General features: G+C 37.3%; 1 protein-coding gene across 2 annotated transcripts in view; it reads left to right on the top strand.

Annotated features, from left to right (window-relative positions):
- Nucleotides 1-15,446, top strand: part of CNTN5 (contactin 5) — a 320,159-nt gene that overhangs the window by 274,001 nt on the left and 30,712 nt on the right. For both annotated transcript variants that reach the window (XM_017816074.1, XM_017816073.1), the window contains 2 exons: nucleotides 3,958-4,116; nucleotides 4,548-4,697. In XM_017816074.1, the coding sequence (XP_017671563.1) occupies nucleotides 3,958-4,116; nucleotides 4,548-4,697 (309 nt within the window). The remainder of the gene's footprint in view (nucleotides 1-3,957; nucleotides 4,117-4,547; nucleotides 4,698-15,446) is intronic.

The raw sequence follows: 15,446 nt of genomic DNA, 5'->3' as shown, positions 1-15,446 counted from the left end.
AACCACTCGGGTTCCCATATATAGAGGAACTGCAGTTATGGATGTATCCACTAAAACCATATTGTCTATAGCATCTACTATGCAACAAAATTTCTCTCCATCTTCTAATTCTCCACCATGTGCAAATACATCGTATGTCATAGCTGGGAATAGCAAAAGGAATTTATGCTACTTTTATGCACCTTTTCTGCTCTTCTGTAGTTACTACCTCTTACCCTCTTTTTCTTGACCTCTCATTTTCTTGATGACAAGCCAGTGCACCTTGTCATTCAAAAAGGAAAATCTTCAGGTCAAGAAAATCATGTTCATGAACTGCTACATATCAGGTTTCTTAGTTGTTTGTTAAAAGTAAGAATTATCCTGGTCAGGTAGCAATGAAGTAAGTCAGCACATATTTTGGGATTCACAGGAAAGGGCACTGTCTCACTGAGTGGCTACAGCTATTATTGGTAATTGTTTTTCAAGAACTCTCATATTAACATTGTACCATGGCAAGCAATCTAACAACCTCTCAGGATGATCAGTCCAACAATAAAAAGATACATAAAACAAATTTGCCAAAATGCAGTCGTGTGTGTCCTGAAATGAAGTATCAATCTACGGAATTGCTCTGAAAGGAGATAACTGACTAATGTCCTTGACACTTGGTTTCCAGTGCTCCTAGAGCTGCATAAGAGCCTATCACAAATGTCTTCTTTATGAAGGTCAACTGCACTATAGTGCATTTATGACCAGTCATTTTCTGTGTAGTTTCCAGATAAGCGTTTGAGCAGACCAGGCGTTTTTTCCTCAATTGGCTATTCTCAGCTAAAAAATTGTTTCAGAGATCCTGAGCAATAACACAGCCCCTGGGAGAAAAGCCTTTCTGCACTAGCCATGTGACTGACACCATGAATGATTACATCCAAGCATCAAATTTAATGAGATTTCTACGAAAATGAGTGACATCTGCATAGCACTCGTGTTCTGGCTAGCTGTCACACATTTGTTGTCACTGAGGCTCTTGTCCTTTATTAATCCACTTTCAAGAATGCCTGCTGTTGAAAATGTTTTTTAGCAGTCACCCTGCAGACTATGTTAGAGCACACATTTCTGAAAGCATAATGACACATTGTCATGCTTAGGAATGCATTTAAAAGGTTTAAATAATATGAGAGAACTGTGGCAACAAAATATATTGAGAATTTATCAGGCAATGTCTGCATAAATATATTTTACATCCTTTAATATAAGCAAGATCTTGCTCTTTTGCTATAATACAGTGGCTAGAAACTCTTTAACAACATTCAGAGTGCATGGGAGAAATATTGTTGTAGAGGAAAAGTACTAAAATATTTCTCTTTAATTTTGTTTATGCTTGGAACCATGATATAATTCTGGGCCTAGGGCTCTAACCCAGTAAAAGTATATGATTGTATCAAAACCCCAGCTTTCCTCTAAACTTTCCCTCATGGCTACAAATAAAAATTTCACTAATATTTCCGTACACCAACAGATAGCCTGAAACAGTAGAGGATGGAGATTGAAGAATCACCCTATTTTATTAAATTAGCCCCAGGACTTTCTATTGAGACAAAAGTCTGACCTGGTGCTTCCCATCAAAGAACAGCAAACGCTTGGCAGGAAGGCAGGAGTGCAGAGGACATATCTTTCCACCATGTTTTCCCCCAGAAAGAAAACAAGACCTTTCCACAGCAAGTGAAGATGGGAGTCCAGAAGCCAAGAGTTGCAAGGTGTCCAAAGAGTGGCTCTGTCTTATTGCAGTCACAGTTGCAACCCAATGAAAGACATTGAGTCAAGCCTGGTGAGCGAGGAGAACAAGGGAATAGTGGAAGACACTCTTCTTCCTATGGCCCAGAGCCATACCCTGGGCTCCTGTGAAGAAGTCTGCAGTGCACTGTAGAGACAATATTCTTCCATCATACATACATAGTACTAAACTTTACTGAATTGAATATCTCGAATTTCAAACATTTATTTCTCTCTTGTTGTTATTATTTCTAAATGTCATATATTTTCAACACTTTAATGTCAATTAGTTGCTTGTAGATCATTGCCAAGCAAATAGAGGCAAGTGAATAGCATAAATTGCTTTCTCATTTATAGGATTCAATGTCTCTTTCACTCTGAAGATATTGAGCCCAACTATTACAGAACTCTGATCCTACTGCTGTTATAGTTCATGTAAACATGCTTTTGTTGAAGGCATATCAGAGGAAACATAAAGCTGTTTGCAGCTGCAAATGACAGAAAATCACAAAAACTAAAAATATTTCAGTTAATGGGATTTTTTTAGCCTTTGATGTTCAGATAAATTTGTTTCTACTCATGGATTGAGGAATCTAGCCAGCAAAAGATTTGATTGCATGAAATAGCACTAAAATATAATAATGCTGGGCTCAGTAGTGCAGCAATCCTGGCCGCAACTTACACTTCAAATGGAGGCACCAGACCCCAGTGTTTGCCATCCTGATCTGCAGGTGCTGAGCTCTAATAGTTCAGCAAGTGGGACCACACAGCTCACCGCAGCTCATGGGAATGGAGATATTCAAAGATCTCCCTCCAGTACAGCTGGAGTGATATAATACATAAAACCAGCATTGGGCTCCCTCAAAGTGTAGAAGCAATGACTTTCTATTAATGAAGTTTTGTTTCTATCACCACCCTTCCTGCAGTTCCCTTTTGGGAGAACATGTCCATTAGTGCATTTATGATTTCACAGTCCTCCACCTGTGTCGGAGCAGAAGCAAAACATCAGTCTTCAACAACAAGAGGATGGAAAGAATCAGAAGCCCCTTAGATGCAAAAAAAAATCCATATTTTTCATAAATAATTATAGCTATTAATAATATGAATATTTTACAGAAGTATTAAATCCTATCCCTCAGGACTTATATAAGATTTTAGGATAAGAAACCACAAGAGAGCTGTTTGTTTTGCGTTTATCCATGACAGAGACTCACATTTTCCCATAAACATATGGTTAAAAACAACTGTGGAAGAGAATCTTGAATCAGGAAAAACTTACCTCCAATTTAGTTTGGAAAGTGCAAATGGACTATGTTTTCAAACACCAGTAATATCAACTATCAAGTGGAATTAAATAAGAATATTACGGATGGGATTGGGACGTTATAGCCACATTTTTCTTTGCAAAGTCATTTTTGTTGCCAGAGACCTCACTTACTGCAGCAGTCACACAGCCTATACAAATGGTCATTAGCATATTCACATTTGGTGCAGCTAAGTGGAATAAATAATCCTTTAATTTTCAAAGTAAGAAGTCGCGAAGGGTTTTTTGTCTGTTTTTAATGGTCCCATAGTAATTTTTGGCTTTCAAAATATTTGGGTTTGGGTTTTTATTTTGTTTTTAATAGTTTTTAATCAAACAGTTAATGGACCTCCAGTATGTTAGTAATCCAGTCAGCTTCCCTGAATGAGTGAATTTGAGAAAAAGGATGAATGCTGTATTTTTGATTCAGTTATTAGTAATATTATTATCTTCATGAAGCACATGCACTTGTGCTTCATTTTGCTTACTATCTGTCTTTCCTGTTGACAAGTCCCACACAGAGAGAAGATGTGATTGTGACTGTTCAGTCTAGCGTGGATGCTTCCTAAAGTTGCTCTTTTTTTCCTCTAATTTTAGGTGCAGAATAATTATTACGGAGTTTTTGCAGTGTTTTTTAATCTGTGTCTATTTCCAGTTCTTCTGCTATCACTCTGACAAGTTAATTGACGTTCACCCATGCAGCATTTAAAGAATAGCAACAATTGCAATTTGCTATCGTAAATCGTGGAAATGAGGTATCTCCATGACGTAGCACTGTGCATTGTAACTCTTGTATTTCATGGATATTGAACTCCACTGGGTGCCCACAGAATGCATCTCCTGTATTATTGCTTCTCATCCACGATGATGGTGAAGTCTGTTTGATTATTCCGCTTTATTTCTAGGTCCTCCTGGTCCCCCAGGGGTTGTAATAGTGGAGGAAATTACAGACACCACAGCAACACTCTCCTGGAGTCCTGGGGCAGACAATCACAGCCCTATCTCCCTCTACAATCTGCAAGCACGCAGTCCATTTTCTCTTGGCTGGCAGACCGTAAGAACAGGTGAGAGAAAGTTTAAAACAGCACAAGTAGACTGTTCTAAACTCCTGAACATCACAATAATAACCACTGTCAGCTACAGAAACAGATACTCATAAGAGAACAGTGACAAATCAAAAGCACTGATTTTTTGGTTTTTTTCCTTCTTTTCATTCCTTTTGTGTTACTTAGCAACAGCTCTGAAAGGACGGCACGAAGACACCTGCCATGATGCGTCTGTGAATAAGCAGAAAACTCTCCCCTAAACTCTTCAATCTGTGTCTTTTCAGGAGTACTACAGTGCCAAAAACCTCGCTGCGATTTCTGACTTATTAGATCCTTGATGTCGATCATTTCCAATGACCATGTTGTATCACAAAGTCCACTTACTATTGAGATCCTTCATGTGAGCTTCAGGTTTCTGATTGACCTTCACATTTCTTTACTCTCTACAGTTCCAGATCTGATCAGTGGTGACATGGAGTCTGCTGTGGCTGTGGAACTGAACCCTTGGGTGGAGTACGAGTTCAGAGTAGTAGCAATGAATAAAATTGGGACTGGAGACCCAAGTGCACCATCACGAGTGATCAGAACAAATGAAGCAGGTAAGGAAAAGATAAACAGGTTATTTTTACATCATTATCAGAAACTAGGACTACTTTAATATAATAATAGACCTAATCTCTTCTTATTGGTATACACCTCTGTGTTCAGTCATCACTGTTCTAGGGTGATATTATTTGTAATGGGGATCCAGTTTGGTTTAATAACAAGAATATTTTTTAATTTACAGAAATTTCAAATAAAACCATTCCCTGCAGTCTTCTTCCATCTGCCTTAGTTTTCATCTTCCACTTAAGCTATTGCTGCCTTCTTTCTGATAGACTTTCTGTGTTCTTGAGTCCGAGGCTTCTTGTCAGTGTCTTCAAACAACTGCTCCCAAGCAGCCTCTTCCCCCATATTTTTCATAACTTCTCTCATTGAAGGTAGTATAGAATTTTTTTGCAAGATAGGAAAGCCATGAAAAGCTGCTTAATTTGAAATACCTTCCATTCTAAGTGTTTTTTGTCATTCACACCATGAACAGTTATTATTTAAATAAATTTCATTATATTTCTAACTAGGATGGTATCATGGGAGACCAGAAAAAAACCCACTTTATATCCTATTTGAGTCTCTTGAAAATTACAATGGTCTCATAAAGCTTGGAATCATTGACAGCAACTTGGGCAGAATAAAGGGAGATAAAGAAGAATTGGGAATCTGAGAAAAATCTCTAAGCAACTAGAAAGACATGTTTTAGCAGGCAGAAAGAGATAGAGATAGGATTTGGACAAAGTCTCAGAAGAGAACTCCACGTCAGAACAATTTCAGATCATTCTTCATTCTGCTTCATTATTTAGGAGGCCTAGATAGATTTTTTTGTTTGTTTGTTTTGATGTTTCTTCAGCTGAATAATTTTTAAGTAACTTATTGGTCTTACAAAATAGAAGAGAGCCAAATTCAAAGATTCACTTGAATTTGAAAGCATAACTGATTGTCTGGTTATAAATATTATAGACAAATACAACAATTGTGTTACACACAGACTTCTCATTAAGGGGAATTATAAGAATTATGAAAATTACAATGCCTTTCTCATTCAGAAAGAAATTCTTACCTTATATAAGGTAAGAATTATATATATATATAATCCATATATATCTATAAGATATGTTAATCTTATACTTCAGCTCCATAATTTGCCACTCTGTGTCTATGCCATCCATAAGCATTCATAGAAGAATGTTCAGGCTGATTTTCTTAGACAGAACCAGAGAATCAACTGAATAATTGGGGTTGAAGGGGATTTTGGAGGTCTCTGCTCCAGCCTTCTGCTCAAATCTGGATAAATTGTCTTCAGAGCAAGCTATTCAGAGTTTTGGCCAGTTGAGTCTTCAAAACCTACAAGGATAGAGATTAAACATCCTCCCTGGGAAACCTGTACCAGCAGTTAACTAACCTCATTGTGATTTTTTTTTCAATATATACAGTCAGAACTCTTCCAATCTCAGTTTATGAGCACTATCTCTTGCTCTTCCACCCTGCACCACTATGAAGATCTCATCTCTGTCTCATCAGTGACCTTCCTGCAGGCACTGAGAGCTGCTGTTAGGTCACCTCAAGCCATCTCTGCTCCAGGGTGAACAAGCCCAGCTCCCCCAGACTCTCACAAGCCAACTGCTGCAGCCCCAACATCCCCATGGCCTCCCTGAACTAGTTGATCAATATCTGTCTCATTGTGGCACCCAAAATAGGATGCACTATTTCAGATGAAGTCTAACAAACCTATTTTAAGTTATAATAAGACATATATATTTTTTTCTGCTTTAAATGACTGTGTAGTTGCTAGCTGGTATTAAATCTCACTGTGCAACCACAGAACTGCATTGGATTTAATCCCATTCTTGCATGGTGAAGGATGCTTCCTTTCCAACTCTCCCCCTCATCTTCTTCAAGCTCTCCACAGTGTAAAACTTGATACCCTTACAACGAAAGGGTAAGATGTTCCGTATTTTGTTCCATTAAGAAAAGGAGGAAATGAAAATGAAATAAAAAACACAAGCTACTTTGATCTCAAATGATTTTCAAAAAAATACCCCTTATTTTGCCACTATCTTTCTTTCCTTGATTTTCATTGGTAGTTCAAATTCTGCTGGACTCTAATGATTGAACAATTTCCCTATTTATTCAGATGATGTATATCAGAAAGGACAAAAACATTCTGGAGAAAGTTTATCCTATGATAGGTTGCACCCCTTGGATTATGCTCTTTCAGATTGAGGAAATTTTTTCCTGTTTTTGAAAAGATGATTCACTATTTTAATCGACCCAATGCATTTAAACTGTGAGCTAATTTTTTTTGACAAGTTTGAAAATACTCAATTTCATCTAGCTATCATGTTTGTAGGCTCCTTCTTTCACAGTGTTTACAAAACAAAGCCTGTGTTTGCTAAAGCATATTCTTAAAACTCAAGTGAAAGTTTTCTTCATGCACATCCATTTTCAATATTTCATTTGGACAATCATCGCTGCTTTATCTCTGTAAAAAGGAATTGATAAATCATGATACTGATCAGTAAAAAACAAAATTGTGCGAAAGACAAAGCACACATTGTGCAATGTATTTTCCTCCAGTGCTTGATGTTAACTGCTGGGTAACATCCCACTTTTATTGCCACAGGAAAGAACGGAGTCCTTAACTCAAGTAGCAAGGATCTGTATGTACTCCAGCTCATGGGGCTCCTTCTGATAAACAGCACTGGAGGTGATAATAATGCAAGTCTTCTTGAATAATAAATTAATAACGTATTAATTCAAATATGAAAAAGGCCATACTAGATGTTCACTTGCACTTTCATGTTCCTAGTTAGGAATACCTTCTTTTGCTACCAAAATTACAGCTTCACAAGTATCACAGTAGAAAAGAGTGTTTTGTAGCGTGGCACTGAAATCCAGATAGCTGTCAATAAAACAACTGAACAGCTTTGAGAGAAATTGAAGATGAATTTATCTGGTGTGCCTGCTTAATATGGCATAGCATAGCATAAGCCTGCTGCTATCACTTCAGTTTTGAAAGACCTTTCTTTAAGAAAAGGTTTGGTTTCTGTTTCAGCTGCAAATGGTTTGGGGGTTTGGAGTGGAGTGGGTAATAAAAAAGATAGGTGCAGCCTCTATTTTTTATTCTATAGAGGAAGTGAGGAGATAGAATAAGAAATAATTTTCCAAATAATTAGAATTTTCATAGAGTTGTGAAGCTGGAACAATAACGCAATGGACTCTGCTTTAAACAAAGAACTAAATAAATTAAAAAAGCCCTAACTGTTACACATATAATTCTTTGAAAAATGGCATGCTGCTTATAATTTGTATGGCAGTCTTGAAATGTCAGAGGCTTCACGAACTGCTTCATTCAGGCAGCCACCTTTTCCCTCGTATCCAGATATTCTTGAAGTCCCAAGCCTGTTACATCTAATTTCTGAAATGCTTTTCACTGATTTTGTGAATTATTACCCTTGGTATAGTTTTCAGATGCTGAAGAGACAGGAAACTAGTGATAGTTTTCATTGGGTTACAACAGGTTACATATGGTTTTTCAAAGTAGCACCTTATTGCCTATCTTAGTGAACCCAGTGACCCATTTTTTTTCGGGATCTCTCTATTACTAATTTTTTACCTGAAATCTTCAAGGGAAACTATTAACTTGTCTATTAACATGATTTCCACTTCTATTGCCATAGTTCTCAATTGTTAAAGGTCATGTATGTTAAAGGAAATCATATTTCAGAAAGACAGAGTAACCTGGATATTTGCAATGATGGTAGACGTGGCTCACAAGTATAAACAGGTGGTTTGCCCCTGCACTAGGTGGAAATGCAGAAATATCCATCTCCCAGCTGAGAAACTGACTGTGACTCCTGTTCAGGTAAGAGCTGGGACTCACCAGGCTGAATGTGGCTGCCTAGACAATCCACAGAGATAGAAAATGTGTGATTCTGCTTCCATTATCTCATACTTAAATAGAAATCTGCATCCGTAATTTAATGGCACAAGCAAATTTGACTAGAGACTAAAGTCTTCATCCATCCCCACACCTCACCTATTTTATCACTTCTTCCCTGAGATAGTAACAATATCTTATATTAGTCCATTATCTAAAAATACCTATGGAAATAATACTTCGGATGGTGTAAAGAAATCAGCAGAATAATAAACAGGTTTCCACTTGCTTTATTTTTTTAATTAAACTCTAATCTTGTCACTTAGTTCATATTTAGATAACATAATTGCTTTTCATAGCTACTTTCATCGAAATGGATAATATTGCAATTTTCTGGCACATCTAACTTACAGCCAGCTGCTGCATCTCTGTCAGTTCTAGCTTTGATATATATTTTACAGGCCCACAAGGTGCAAAGAGCCAATAATATGAATTTAAACATGTCTAGCATTCCACTAAGACAGTCAGGGCACTTGAAGCCGGGGGGCAAGTCATCAATTATATTATCTATTCACAGGGAAACATGGGGAGAGAGAAAATTGAGTAGAATCAAAGTTTAACCTACTAATCATGCATGCAAACTTGATTTTATGAGGTAACAATGTAATGCACTCTATTAGCAGCAGATTGTACACAGGCTTTATTTTTAATAAGTCCATATTTTCCATTAAGTTGCCCTTATGTTCAGCTAGATTTTCTTCCTAGCATAACAAGAAATGTCTCTGTCTCAGGAAAAAATGTTACCTAGTTTAGACTGCTTTATTTTCAGGTTATTTTAATTGTTGGGGGTGCTGTTTTATTTGTCATTTGTAGAAAAGAAGTTTCAGTTTTTCCCATTATCATAATAATTTTTGCACAAGAAAAATATTGATATCCTGCTGTATTTGTGACATTTGCAGATGATGGCATGGGCTCCTAAAGCCTTTGTAGAAAACATGGGTTTCCATGGAGAAAAACAAAAGAGAAAGTGGACTGTAATTATTGACTGCATTGTCTACAGGCTACTCAAACATTGGAATGCAGGGTCAAATTAATATTGGCAAAGAATCCCAGTGTGTGTGCTACTACAAGATGTACCAGAAAAGCTAATGCATTGGTTGTCTGGAATACATGTATGCCACAGCATTTGAGATTTCCACTTATATGTGGAGATTTAGAGACTAATCAGGATGAGTCCTGCAGCCACATATGGCCCTCTTGTCAGTGAATAGACCTTAATTCTATCTCCTACATAATTACAAATATTAATAATACAGAGGAAATGAGAAAAAGATTTCAGATCCTGAGACCAGTTGGGTCATCCTTGTTTTCCAATAGTTGAATATGTGTGTTGTCCATTTCTGAAATGCTGGCATGTTTTACATTTCATTCCTGAACAGATGAGATGTGAATTGTTTTTCTGGGAGGGTGAGAACTTCAGGGCTGGTCTTTCACACAGTGAAAGAGTTTTCACTTAGCTCCCTCTGTTTCCTGGATGTCTACTGCAGGACATATATATAGATAAACACATACATACATACATATATAGAGAGAATAGAAACAACTGAGAAGAAAAAAATGCCAAATGTGTAATAGCTTTGATCCTTATATTAAGAAATTCTGCCAAGCTGTTGACAAACCCACTCTTCCCCGCCCATACCTCTTCCACAGCTAAGAAGTGTTGCTTTTCAAACTACATCTGTATCTTCAGATATAAAGAGATTTAAAAGAAATAAATAACTGGAACTCTACCTGGAGCAAAGTTACAGGTCCTTTCTTAAGGACTAAAGTGAAGTTTATTAATTTATCCCCCCAAAAATGTAGCAACATTCATATTTTGCTTCATTTTGCTTTATTTGACAACTGTTTCGGAATTTATACAAAAAATAGCCATGCGGAAATTATCTTAAAGAATATGGGATTCAAGCAGAGTAAGAAAGACCTTGTAAATAAAGTAGGGAATTGGGAGTTCAGAACTCTGGACTCAATTGCTTATGAGAAAACTGTAAATTTGGGCACCTCGGATTAGCATCTCTTACTCTAAAAACAGGACATTAGTAAGACACTTACTTCTCTTTGTCTTCCCTAAATCTCACTTGTTCCTTATTAAAGTATAGGGACTAAATGTAACTACAGGTTTCTACTGCAATAATGCAGTTATATTCAATTATAATAAAATATAATTTTGGCTGGTAAATACTTTTGTTCTGCATAAATATTAAGATACACTCCATCATGGCTAGGCTTCGCGAACGAAGATTTGGGAAGGTTCCATCCACATTTGCTACAGGCACGCTGGTGGCTTATGAGGCCAATACGTGACAGACATATCCGATTGCAAAAGGCACAGCTGAAAGACACCTTAGATGGTGTATTCTGCAATACTCGGTTCTTTCTGCGTTGCCTTTTTTCCTCAAGAGTGATCCTGCGTGTGTTCTCGAAGGAGACAGCTGCGTTATAGATGGTGTGTCTCCAGGCCTCCCGATTTGAGGCCAGAGTAGACCAGTTATGTTGATCAATATGGCCAAGGCTGAGATGTTGTTTCAGGGAGTCCTTGTATCTTTTCTTTCGGGCTCCTCTCATGCAGCAGCCAGTGGCAAGTTCACCATAAAGCAGGATCTTAGGGAGGCGGTAGTCCTTCATCCTTGAGACGTGCCCTGCCCAATGCAGCTGTGTTCTCAGTAACATGGCCTCAATACTTGTGACTGCTGCTTGCTCTAGTACAGATGTATTGGTAACATAATCTGATCAGTGGATGTTTAAGATTGAACGGAGGCAGCGTTGGTGGAAGCGTTCTAGGAGATGCAGGTGGTGGCGGTAGATGACCCATGATTCGGAACCGTATAAGAGAGTAGACAGCACTATGGCTCTTTAAACACTGATCTTTGTACTTTCCTTCAAGTGTTTATTATGCCATACTCTTTTGTGGAGATTTCCAAAAGCACTGTATGCCTTTGCTAACCTGTTGTCTATCTCTCCATCAATCTTACCATCCGAGGAGATGAGGCTACCAAGGTAATTAAACTGTTGGACTGATTTGAGCTCTGATTGGCCAATGGTGATGTGGGGATGATGGGGGACTTCCTGAGGTGCAGGTTGATGGAGGACCTCTGTCTTCTTTAAGCTGAGTTCCAGCCCAAAGAGTTCAGCAGCCTCAGCAAAGCAGGATGTTAAACGCTGCAGAGCTGCTTCTGTGTGGGCAACAAGGGCGGCGTCATCAGCATAAAGCAGCTCCCAGACAAGATGGTTTAAGGTCTTGGTGTGGACCTTCAGTCACCTTAGATTGAATAGGCTTCCATCAGTACGATATCGAATGTAGATATTGTCCTGATCATCGAGGTCTGTTGTGGCCCTTTGGAGCATCATGCTAAAGAAGACTGTGAATAGCAGAAGGAATCCTACCTGAAAGTCACTGTGGTTTCAGAGCCAACAGGAGCACCACAGACATGGTATTTGTCCTCAGACAACTGCAAGAGAAGTGTAGGGAACAGAACAAAGGTCTCTATGTAACCTTTGTCAACCCCACCAAGGCTTTTGACACTGTGAGCAGAAAAGGTCTGTGGCAGATTTTGGAACGTTTAGGTTGTCCCCCCAAGTTCCTTAAAATGATCATCTCACTCCATGAGGACCAGCACGGCCAAGTCAGATATGGCAACACACTTTCTGAGCCCTTTTTAATTAAGAATGGTGTGAAACAAGGCTGCATTCTCGCTCCTAAGATACACTACAAAATTAAGAAACTGTCATTTCTCTTCTTAATAAAAAAAACACATAGAATTGAAATAAGCCACAAGATATTTCTTTGGGAAAAAAGAAAGCACAAAACAGAAACACTTTAAAATTATTAATTATCCATTCAATAATATTTTTTAAAATTTCTTTACAAGACTAGAATGTCAAAATGAACATGAACTGCTTTACAAGTACTTTCAGCTTTTCCAGGTTTGGTGTGATATTTTTTTTTCTTTCTATTAGGAGAGGAATCTAGAGCTAATTTAAAAATTTTTTAGTTCACTCACTGAAGTAAAAACAGGAACCTTAAAACTGTTTTTAATCAAAATGTTTATTGATTTTATTTAAAAAAATAGAAGTAAAGTAATAATTTTGGATTAAAATTAAAATTCTCTGTCAACTCAAACCAAAATACTCTCATTTGTCTTTTCTGTTTTAATTATTCTATTCTTAAATAAAACTGAAACAACATACAAATTTTACATATTTTCAAAACCAAATGGCAATGCTTCATTTGTTATATCAAAATGAAATATTTAATAATTTTCAATATTTCACCCAAAAATGAGTACCAAAAATCTTTGAATCAGTTCATCTTTAAACTCCACCGTCTTCATTAAAAAAAAACCAAAAACAACACAAAAAAACCCAACAGAAAATCCATCCACCATGCAGACTGAAGAGAACAGAATTTTAAAAACTCTAATTTAATCTCCCTAAAGCAGAGAGCAGTTTTCAAAATTTTGGACACAGTGAAAGTCTGGAATGAAAGTGAACAACGAAAACTCCACATGTTTGGGGTTTCATAGCTGTGGTATTACCCTGCACTTCAAAAGCTTCCCCAAACTTTACATTTAAATATAGGTTTAAAATATACAGGTGACACTGTCAGCATTTTTCAGCACTTTATAACCACTGCTCCTATACACAAAATCCTCAGCAACAGTTCTGCGCATACATTTTGTCCTAAATATAAAATCACAACTTTTCATCCATATTTAGCTTGTAATAAGATACACGTAAATTATTAAACAATCGTCCATGGCTTCATGTATAAGCTTTACCTTTCCATATCGCCTTTTCTTCATTTACATCTGAAGTATCCTGTCAAATGCTTCATAGGACTGCTGAAGACTACATTGCCCATGCTTGCTCTTCTGGAAAATGTTAATGATTTTTTTGTTTGGTTTAGAAGAGATAAGTTTAATTTCACTTTCATTTTCACCATATCACAAAAGTAAGAAACAAATCCTGCTGTTTGCTCAAACAAATCAAACTCCTGGCAAAGTCATTTAAAGATTTTTTTTCTTTTTCATTAAGTGGAGGTTGCAACATCAGCTTGTGCTGGCATCCAGCCATTATTTACTGTGAGCTGCAGCTAGTCACCATGTCTTTCAGAACACAGATTTTAGTACTATTTGTTGTTCACATTACCAGAGTGATGGAGAGACCTGCCTTTTAACTTCTGACCTTACCAGTGGCTGAAGAAAGAAAAAAAAAGAAAAGCTGACCTGATCCCAAAGAACGTACAGTCAAAGGATAAAACAGGAGACAAATGAAAATAGGCAGCTGACAAAGGGGCTAATAAGAAGGCGTTGATCAGAATCAGAGACATGACAACAAATCCAAGCACAGTCACATTTTATGACCCTGAGGACCAGTTTTAAGCCAAGGAATAACTCAATTTCCAGTAGGTGACATTCTCTCATCTTGCTGTTAAATGAGATACATTAACACAGCAAAGAACTCTTTGCTACTAGTTGGGGTGTATGTATTCAGAAGAAACAATACTGAACTTCTCAGCTTTGATAAACTCTAAAGAGATCCTAATGTCCTTGTCCCCCAGGCACATGTATCGGGTGTCCAGGAGCCAAGTTGGGGCTTCATACTTGTATATTTGGTGCAAGTGCATATCCATAAGTGTCCCTGCTGAGAATTAACAACATAAAGATTGGAAAGTCATTAATTACATGGCAATAAATCTAGGCCATGTGTGAGTAAATTCAAATATAACACTGATATAAACGTGATACTGCTGAAAGGTTGGCTGATATATATCCTTGGTGCCTGGCAAAAAACAGGGATTTTTAATAGTTTTCTTCACTTAATATTAGTAATTTTAAAGTGTCCCCCTCTAACTATGTATCCTCTGCTTTTCTTCAGTGCAGAGGAAATTTATTCTTTTGACACATTTATTCTTTTAATGGTTATTCATTTGAAAGACTTTCACTGTGTGAACGTACATTTTAGTTTGGTGCTAAAGAAATCCATCCTTTTGACAGTTTTATTCTTTTAACATTTATTAGTTTAAATAGGGCTGCAGTCTGCAAAGCTGTTAACAAGAAAATTCTAGAAGGAGGACACTGCAGGTTAAATAACTCCATCATGCTGGATGATTCAAAAGAGTACAGCATACTCTCCTACCTCTAATGTGGCAGCTACACGAGAACTTCCTTTGTCTTTATAACTTATCCAAAAGTACCTTAAAAAAAAAAAAGAAAAATGGATGCTAAAAAAGGTTTAAATATGCCCCATTAGAGATGGCACCATAATTTTTGCATTTTAATTAACTGGAAGATGATTATCCATCTGCATTTTTTCCCAATGTTGCATACTGACTGATTGTATTATTTTTTTCCTTTTCTTTTTTTTTTTATTTAATCCAGAGGGCAATTCCATTTCTGAAAGAAAAAGTTCATTATCTTTTTGACATGCAAAGATTAGTACTTAATTTAAACACATTGATGTCACCAGTCAGTAGAATCTCTCCACTGTTTAGAAAGTTATCTGTAGATGAGCTGAGCGTCCCCGAAGTTCTGCACTACTGGAGAAGGAGCCTGGACTACAAGCTCAGCCTGATTATCTGGTTTCCCACTAGCTAAACTGCAAAGCAATTCAATCATCTGATTATACAGAAATCAAGAGCCTTCAGCAGACAGTGACTATGAAACACATCATTTAGCATGTGTGAAAGCGGAAGGGAGGGAAGGAAGGAAGAAAGGAAGGAAGGAAGGAAGGAAGGAAGGAAGGAAGGAAGGAAGGAAGGAAGGAAGGAATAAGTTAAAGACACCATGTTTGCCAGATGAACACAGTTTTATTGGAG

Source organism: Lepidothrix coronata, unplaced genomic scaffold, assembly GCF_001604755.1.
Source record: "Lepidothrix coronata isolate B3197 unplaced genomic scaffold, Lepidothrix_coronata-1.0 Scaffold53, whole genome shotgun sequence".
In the NCBI taxonomy this organism is placed as follows: domain Eukaryota; kingdom Metazoa; phylum Chordata; class Aves; order Passeriformes; family Pipridae; genus Lepidothrix; species Lepidothrix coronata.
The sequence above is the reverse complement of the archived record's forward strand: the minus strand, read 5'-3'. Positions and strand labels throughout refer to the sequence as shown.